Here is a 9,188-nt window from a genome sequence, read left to right as displayed (position 1 = left end):
GTTTTGCGAAAGTGCTTTTATCCTTGCAACACTTCAGAGAGACACTGCTTAAAGCTGCTCTCATACCCATTCAGACACCATCCTGCAAATTCAAATTCCAATGGCATTTATGAAATGACTCACTCCTGGATTTGCTTTTGATTTGCTGATGTCCTTTTCTACTTTTTTCACACTGTATTTTCCAAACGCAATCCACTATAGATTGTATTATTTTCTCTGAAAAAGGTCACCCCAGTTCTGCACAACAGGGTGCTGAACTTGTGCCACTTTTCCAAGGCTGTGGTTTTCCAAGGCACCGTAAGGTTGGGATGACCTAGAAGTCTTTGCTTTTTCTGCCTTTGGGTGCTCTAACTCAGGAATCCTACATGTTTTTCAGTATTCCTGGACCTCAGAAGTCTCAAAGCTCTCGTAACTTATCCAAAGGGGCTTCCTCTTTTGTTTTAATTCCTCTTGCAATCTGCTTCTTGACCAGGGCAAAAGGGGTTTATGGCACATTTTTCTTTGTGTCTACCAAGGGAGCTGGAGTCAGTAACTGCAAGCACATGAATAAGAGGAGAGAAAGACACTCTCTGATCCAGTCTGGAAAAGTCTTCTCTACCCGGTAAAGGAGTAGTGCAATGTGATAAACTGAGTGGAGAGACTTTTGTATCTGTGCTTTTCTTGTTTCAAATATGATGTATCTGCAGCCACTCAGTACGAACATGGTTCACTTTGAAACCGATGGTGGTACTAGGAATACCACACAGCTCACGACCATAAGACACACGGCTGTTCAATGTTAGACTGTTTACACTGAGAAAACCTGTTAGAGGTAGCTCAGTTTTTGAGGGAAGTAAGCAAACCCTCACCCACTGTCACTAAGAGGAAGGACAAACTGCACTTGTGTGTTCAACAGGCTCAGGATGTGTGAGGCAGCTCACAACAGAGAGAGAACACACGCAGTGCCACTACAGTTGCTCTGGGGAAGAACCAAACATCTTTCATGTCCTTCTCTGCAGTGATAAATATGCACTGAAGCAAATAAATGTGGGTGCCAGAACACTGCTTTTCTCCACAGATCTCATGCTCCTTTTTGAAAAAAAGAGAATTTACCACCACAAACAAAGGCAGAAAATGGCACAGCTCATGCACTGGGGGCTGTGGGAGCACAATTATTTATGCACATCAAGTAAACAAGTTGTTACGCAGCAAATCGATTCTTTGCTCCAGAGCTGGTCCTGGAGGGCCTGAGCAGCCACATCCCTGCTCACTCACTGCAAACCCAGCAGAGGCTTTGGCAAGACTTCCTCACTCAGGTGCCTGAAATGAAGTGCTTGAAGGCATCTGGGAGCAGAGCAGGGATTTAATTTCTCCTCAGATGGAGCTTCTGCTTTGAAGGCAGGCCCTATTCCCATGGGCAACAGTGGGAGCAGACCCTGGAGGTGCTTGCACAGTGCTCTCCAGGGACACTGATGCCAGGCAGAGGGAGTTCAGGGGCTCAGCATCCATCTGAAGGCTCCCAGCACCTCACGTGGAAGAGGAGCAGGAACAAGAGCTGGCGGTCAGCCCATAAGTGCCTGTGGAAATCACTGCGAGGCAACCCCCTTAAATAGGTTTCCCATCTGGGGCAGGCCAAGAAGTGATTTTGGATCCAGACTCTAGGTTTTGCTTTTCTTCCTGAGGGGAATGAATGAATTGGAGGAGAAATCAAAACTGCAAAGGAATATGAGAAGGCAGATAACATCTGAACAAGGAGAGCTTCTGCAACAGGTATGATACCGAGGCGTGTAAAGTGTGAAGAGACAGGAAGCCTATTGCTCCTGTCATACCATGCCCCTCTAAGATTGTGAAGGGAGAAGGCAAGAAAGGGCGTTCCCTCCAAAAATGTAAATGAGACATAAATCAAGAGTCAATTCAATGGGGTGAATTAATTTTGGCTAATGTGTACTGTGGGGAAGTGAAAACCTTTGGTTGGGTGCCCAAGGGAGGGGAGGAGAGGAGGTAAGATACAAAGTGGATGATGAAAGGGATGCAGAAGGACAGAAATGTGAAAAAGTTATAGTTGATACAACATTGTGCTCTGGATCCTACTTTTCCCATTCCAGCAGCTTGAAGTGTGTGACAAGAGCTGACAAAACAGCCTGCAACAAAGAGACAGAGACACCAGGAGGACTTCTCAGTTATAAGCTTTTTCTTTTTTTAGAATTCAAGCTTACACAGTTATCTATGCCCACTATATTCATAATTACATTTTAATATCTGCATACAAAAGCTATGTAAAAATTATTTTCTTTCCCCAAATATACAAATTTTCTCTTTAGATAGTTTAAAACATTTGTGATCACAGATTTTGTTTTAATATATTTTAGGCTGAAAAAATATTACCAATCTAGCATAACTCTTAACACTGTTTGCAAAAAAAATACATCATCCAAGGTTCTTTGTTTTTTACTGTGTGGTGTAATGTTTGCCTTACCCTCAGGGCATGAAACTGATATAAAAAAATAAGCCAAATAAGCAAAACCCACAAACCTCACAGACAAAGTAAGACATCGTCCCAACCAGCTTCATAACAACAAATAGACAACCCAAACCACCCTTCTCTTCCAAAAAAATTACAAATGACTAATTTGATGTATTTATCAGCAAACTAAAATGGAAGAGTGCGAAGGAAGTAGAAAAAGAGAAAAGGAAATTACAGTATGTCAGCTAGTTCATGCCCTGATACTATCTTTACCAACATTAAATGTGTAATTAAATAAAGTGTCTTTTAATGTTTTACATTGTGCTCAGTAATTTACATAAATTTCATCTACACCCGGGTGCTGATGTAGATTTACATTTGATTGTCTTGTGCATAAACAAGATTAGCTTTTAAAGAAGGTAAACTGTGCAATGGACAGTCACAAACACCTTATTACCTGCACAATATTGCTTTTTGAAGGCGACATCAGTCAATGTGGATACACACGAATAATGCATACTCTTTGCATTTGCTAACATCTATGCTAGAACTTTGTGATAAGGCCAAACCTTTTTTTTTGTTTTTAATTTTAAAGCAAAAATATACCATAGTAAAAAAAACCACCTCGCCGTGCTCACGTCGTTTTGAGTCTTTTAAATGGAAAATAAATCTCTATCACACTAGAATAAAATTCTCTCTATAAAATTTAAATACAGATCACTTCATCGCTGTATCAAAAGGAAACGTCTGGCAATCATTTCCAGATGATCACAATAACAAGACACATCAAGAGGTCCTGTTGCCTCTTCCTTTGTGAAAAGATAAATGTTGAACACTTTCAATTACTCTCACAGTGAGAGGAATATGTTCCTTGGTTGTGGAGTTTAATTCCACCAATGAAAAAGGTTTAGCCTTAGGAATGCTGGCTACATCTCAAAACCATAAGACTGATTTGTATAATTTATGATTCATGCAGCAAGAAGTCAATATGACACATACAGGTTAGAGTTCCATAGCATAAAAACACATCACTAGCAATCACATGCTCCGCTTGTTATCAACAGCCCTGTCCTGGCAGATTGCTGATATAAATGGTCTTTCTGGACAGTTTTTTCCTCTTTTCTGATGCCTGCCTCTGAAGAAGCAAGCAGTCTGCTCAAGAATTATTTTGGACCCTGGAGGTCTATCTCTAAGGTCTGTATTTTGGCAGAATGTAAACAAAAATCATTATCACACACTATTTATGTCATTATAAATATCGTAACTGAGATCACACATGAAATGAGTATCTAAATGCATGAGTTATTCAGGGCAAAACCATAAATGGTGACAATCAGGTTTGACAGGAAAAATCTCCCATGTGAGACCAACATAGAGACCACAAAGCAAACATGAGAGTTATGTGGCACCATCAGAAATGAGACTCAGGACTGCACTGGAAAGTGTATGCTTGTTATTTTACTCAGGAAGCCAGCTACTACAAAGCATGCTGACTGCAGTACTGATGTCTGCCACTCAGGTGGTTAAAAATAAGTATGTCTTTGCAGAACTACAGTCAGTATCCGCTGGTAAGAATCTTCAAGAACATCCTCATGTGATCTAGTTTTGCTCTCATCATCACATAAATCGGGAGTCATACTGAGGGAGTAAATGAAGTTACACAAAATAAGACTAGTAGATCAGAGGCCATTAGATGTCAGTACATCAAATATGTCAAACTAAGAGCTTGGTCTTAGTTTCCAATTGACTACTACTAATCCTGCCCTGTTAATCAGTGCCAGACTCCAGCTTAATCTAAAAAGCTAGAAGAGTATGCTGACATATGTCCTTTCTGCTTAAAGTCCTGCCAAACCTGTCAAAGTTGGTTGCCTCATTTTCAGTACTTTAGTCCATCTGCAACCACCTAAGGAGGTTATTTTCTGAATCCTGATTAAGCACAACTCCAAACTGCATCAGCACCTTGGGAAGTCAGCCCATTAACTCAGGCAGCTTACATGTCTGAATTCAGACATTCATTTATGCAAACTGTTCTAAAACTTTATAACTTGCCATGGTAGATCTTTGGGGACAAGTTTCTGTACAAGCAATGATTTTTACAGCAGTCAGTGTGTAAAGTGTTAATTCTCAGCACTGTCTCAAGCTGCAGTTCTGTCCAGGGTGCTTCAAGTTGTTCCTTCTCTTGCTGTTTCCCCAAGTCAATCCAGTAACTCTCACATTTTTCTTCTAAGCTCTGATCTTTACTTATGTTTTGAATAATGCAGTCCTGACAATCCTGAGTGTTCAAAAGCCAGGCATGACAGCCCCAACAGTTATGAACTAAGTCACTTTTGGGTAATGACTTCCCACCTAAATATTTAACATTTAGGCTACTGATTTTCGTTATAGCCCAAAGGGTAAGAACTGTTGACCTTAATGACAGAAAACCTCTCAAGCAGCTGCAGAACTCCAGGAACTGAAGCTCTAAAAAATATATGAAACACTGTGGATCTTGTAGTGAGATCATTGCAAGCACTGTTAGGAGAAACATGGTGTTTCTTCTCCTGGGTCTCATTCGCATCAAAGTCAAAAGATTGTACACTACTTCAAGATCACTTTTAGCAAACAGGTGAGATAGTTGCACTGGCTTCATGAGGAGCTCCATTCTCAGATCTGTGGCAGAATAGAACTCCAGAGGACATGCATGGTTCTCTTTTCTTTGCAAGCCACTGTGGGTATAGATACAAGTAATGGGTCTGTTGATTTTTTGCTTTCCCTATGTGCTATCAGCTCCCTATCCAACCACCTCCAAATCAGATATCTTGCACTCTTTACTGACTATGCTTTTATGACAGATGTTGCTCATCTGAGATTCTGCATGAGTACATGCAAGTTCATCACATTGTCTGGTCTCATGTTCCAAAAAGCTGGAAAGTTGCTAACTTCTTGCCCCCAACAAATAGTTCTCTACAAGGAATTTAGATAGAGATTGATGGTATTAATACATACGCTTCAAGATGGAGCAAACACAGCCTGCAACAGAGGTTCTTCAACTTCAGTAAACATTTAAGAACAAATTTCCATTGGTCTGTCTTCCTTGCTACCTGCAAAAAAACCCCTAAACACCCCACTGTGATTTTCGTTCTCACAAAATTAAGGGTATAACCCCCTAAGTGATAACATCAGTGCTTACACCTTATCACAGGTGCATATGGTATCAAGGAACAGGGGGAACAAGATTCTACATCCCTGAAACCACAGCCAACAGCACTGCAAATGCATTATCAGTGATGCAGGGAAAGAGGGGTGGGAAGAATTCAGCCCCTGACATACACATATTGTGTTCCACCACCAAGTTTTCCTGAGTATCATGTTTTCATGAGGGGATAAACACATAACATATGGGCTTAGTATGGGCCATGAACTTTGAAAGTCAACACATCCACCCTAACAATGCCCACTGACTTGCCAGGCAAATGTATCAATAAATAGCAGAGAAAGAAACTGGTACAAATGCATGCACAACATGAAAGAACATGGGATATGAGGAAGTGCAGAATAGGTGAACTGAATCTCTGGCTCCCAGGAAGAACAGAAGGATGCTTTTGATGTATTATACAAATTCAGAGAATGGTTTAATATCAAGTTTATAAAACCTAGGGACAACATCCCTGAATGGAGATGTATGACAGAGAGGAACCTCTACCTATCATGCCCTCACTACTGGTCTCCAAACATTCCAGGACTGAGTACTGGCTTGCAGATTTTGGCAGCAGAGCATCCCATCATTGCTCAGTTTGGTTCCTGTTAGTGCAGTTAGTGGAAATAAATTAAAAGACTCAAAGAAAGAACTTAGCCAAACAAAAGTCATACAGACACCAAGGGGGGAGAACCAGGCTGATCAACAAACACAGAGGAGAAGGTAGGAGAGAGAGAAAAGATAAAACAATGGAAATATGTTTAAGACATCTGCTGATGATTTGTAATTATATATATATAAAATTATATATATACATGCATATAAACTTTATATATATATATAAAACAGAAGACTACTGCTAAGCAACACTATTTGTATTACTGGAATAAAGCTGTACAGTCTTGAGTGTCATTAATGACACAGTTGGTTTTTGTCCCATCTGAAGGTCACTCCATATACTTTATTCTCCTTGTCCTCATTCTGTGAGCATTCTTATCCCTGAATCACTCCAAGGAAAGCCTGCCATGCTGACAGAGAGCCTTATCCCTCAGAGTGACGATTTTTCCACACACCTCACAAAACGCAGACATCTCCACTCTCAGGAAAAGCACCTCAGAGGATCATATTCCCCTCCTTACTCCAACAGACCTTCCAGTGAAGTTACCTGGCATTCAAGTGTAGTAAGAACTGAAGGATCTTAATTTCTTATACACATGGAAAAAAATGAGCCAGTCCCTTCTAAATCTGTGTTAAATACTTGATTTACGAGGCACTGTTAAACTGTATATGCTGGAACAATCCTCAGGTAATAATGTGATTATGATGATGATGGAGATCTTAGATCATAATGCTGATTGTTACAATAGGAAAAGCTATGAAGACTAGAAATTGTCATCTCAGGTCACTTGTGCCCTGCAAAATGAGGTAATATTAGACAGAATTGTCAGGGTCAAATTAACAATAGTTGTTTTACCTTGGAAGCCAATTTATTTTCTGCCACTTCAATTTCTCTCCCATAGTTTCCAAGCAATGATATGTGTGAGCTGGTGACCACGCTAGTGCTGGTGAATGAGATTGGTTTGTTTGTATTTTCACTGTTAAGCTGTCAAAGCATTCACATCAAAGGACCAAAGAACAAATTGCAATAGTTAAAAGTCACAAGTACTCGCATTAAAGGGATGTTTTCATCCATGTGTATACAACTGCCCCCCAGTAACCTCAGAAGAAAAACTGAGCAAAAACCCAACCCCGCCTCAAGAAACAGAAGAGATGAAAGAAGAACAAACAGAGGTGAGAAGAGCTGGACAACAGGATGAAATGACAGCTGGTAGCATGATGGGGGTGTGGAGAACTGCTCCAGTCTCTCTAATCCTCAAACACTTCCAGGAACAACGGAGGGAAGAGTTCTGTGGGGCACTCCACCTTCATGTGCAGGAAGCGGCTGGCATGGCAGGCTCCGATCATTCGCAGGTCTGTCACTTTCATCAGCAGTTTTGGCCAAAAGTGTGCAACATGGTGTTTTCTGTAATTAATGTAGTGTTCAAATGCCAGGAGGAAACCCTCTTGACACTTCTCAATCCTCTCGACACAAACAAGGCCTGGGCGATCTGTAGATACAAAGAGGCAGAGTTATTGTTACTTCTTATCTACTTTAACAAGGTCTATCTTATCTAATTTAACAAATTCCTGAGTATAAATCAGGAAAAATAGGATGATTCTGTTATTAGGAAAGAAAGGAGGAACCAAGAACATCTGGCTCTGCCACAGATAACTTCTTTGACCCTGGACACTTCACTTATCAGCACAAGTCTCATTAAAGCAAGGAGATAATCCTTTTGTCATCCTTTGCCCATACAGAGTATAGCTGTTTGGAAAGTGTTTCTTTACAGTGACTACAGCAACAGACCCTGATCTCAGCTAAGGCTTCTATCTGTACCTTTCTATGAAACAGCTAATAAAGAACCAAAATATTTTCCCTGCCAGATATCTAAAGATACAGTTCTTTCATATCTGTTTCTCTACAGTATGACCAGTGCTTTGGTCAAAGCTTTGGTTCACACGTCAATCACAAAATGGTTTGGGTTGGAAGGGACCTCAAAGATCATCTTGTTCTAACCCCCTGCCATGGGCAGGGACACCTTCCACTAGAGCAGGTTGCTTCAAGCCCCATCCAACCTGGCCTTGAACACTGCCAGGGATGGGGCAGCCACAGCTTCTCTGGACAACCTGTGCCAGTGCCTCACAGTCGGAAAGCTGCAAAGGAAACTGTTATGGAGCATCAAGGAACAACAGTACCAAAAGTCTGAATGACTGCCTCAACTGGCACCCAGATGGGCGCTGGGAAAGCTTCTGCTTCTTTCACAAGTCACTCTTCAGGAGACACTTCTGTGAAAGCAGGTCCTTTGAACTGAACTGAATGCAGGTCCTTCTGAATCCCCTACTCATGTATCATGGTGTTGGGAATTAAAAAGAAATCAAAAATTTGATTGAGAAGGTCAAGTACTTTCTTGTGATTAATGTGTAAACCTTTCTGTCTCAGATGTAGTTAATGCTTGTAAATCCCTGTCTGTGTATTGTTATTCAATGCTCAATTCAATTCAAAGTGGTCTTAAACCAAAATCTTGCCAAATCTGCCACTGCCCAAGAATGGAATTTCCTCTTTGGGCTGGCACAGTCAATGGAAGCATACTTGAACACATACGCAATTTGAGAAGGTTAGAAACACTTTGGAAATCATATGAAATGTGCTGCTTCTGTATTACACCACCAAGAGACCAGCTGCGGTCTGCGTGGGGAAACAGCACAGCTCTCAAATGTCCAAAGAGAATATGCTTTTGCATATGAGCACTAATGGAAATATGTGTAAATTGTACATCCCACATAGGCGAAGAGGGAACTTACTGTAAGGACAACTATTGCTAAATTACCAGGTTTTCATTCAAGGGAAATTGACTCAGAACCAGATCTGATTTCTTTCTGATGATCTTCCCTGCCTCCTCCCTAAGGTGTGTTACCAAAGCCACTCTCATACCCATCTCTCTGAATACCCTGGATTTCTTTCCTAGTGTT

The 9,188-nt window shown here is 40.9% G+C and overlaps 1 protein-coding gene across 5 annotated transcripts in view; it reads right to left on the bottom strand.

The window, feature by feature from the left end:
- Positions 1–2,149: 2,149 nt before the first annotated feature.
- Positions 2,150–9,188, bottom strand: part of THRB (thyroid hormone receptor beta) — a 160,322-nt gene continuing 153,283 nt past the window's right edge. For all 5 annotated transcript variants that reach the window (XM_034060884.1, XM_034060881.1, XM_031052407.2 and 2 more), the window contains one exon: positions 2,150–7,726. In XM_034060884.1, the coding sequence (XP_033916775.1) occupies positions 7,485–7,726 (242 nt within the window). In that variant the 3' untranslated portion in view covers positions 2,150–7,484. The remainder of the gene's footprint in view (positions 7,727–9,188) is intronic.

The sequence above is a fragment of the Melopsittacus undulatus genome, chromosome 1, assembly GCF_012275295.1.
Source record: "Melopsittacus undulatus isolate bMelUnd1 chromosome 1, bMelUnd1.mat.Z, whole genome shotgun sequence".
Lineage (NCBI taxonomy): Eukaryota > Metazoa > Chordata > Aves > Psittaciformes > Psittaculidae > Melopsittacus > Melopsittacus undulatus.
The sequence above is the reverse complement of the archived record's forward strand: the minus strand, read 5'-3'. Positions and strand labels throughout refer to the sequence as shown.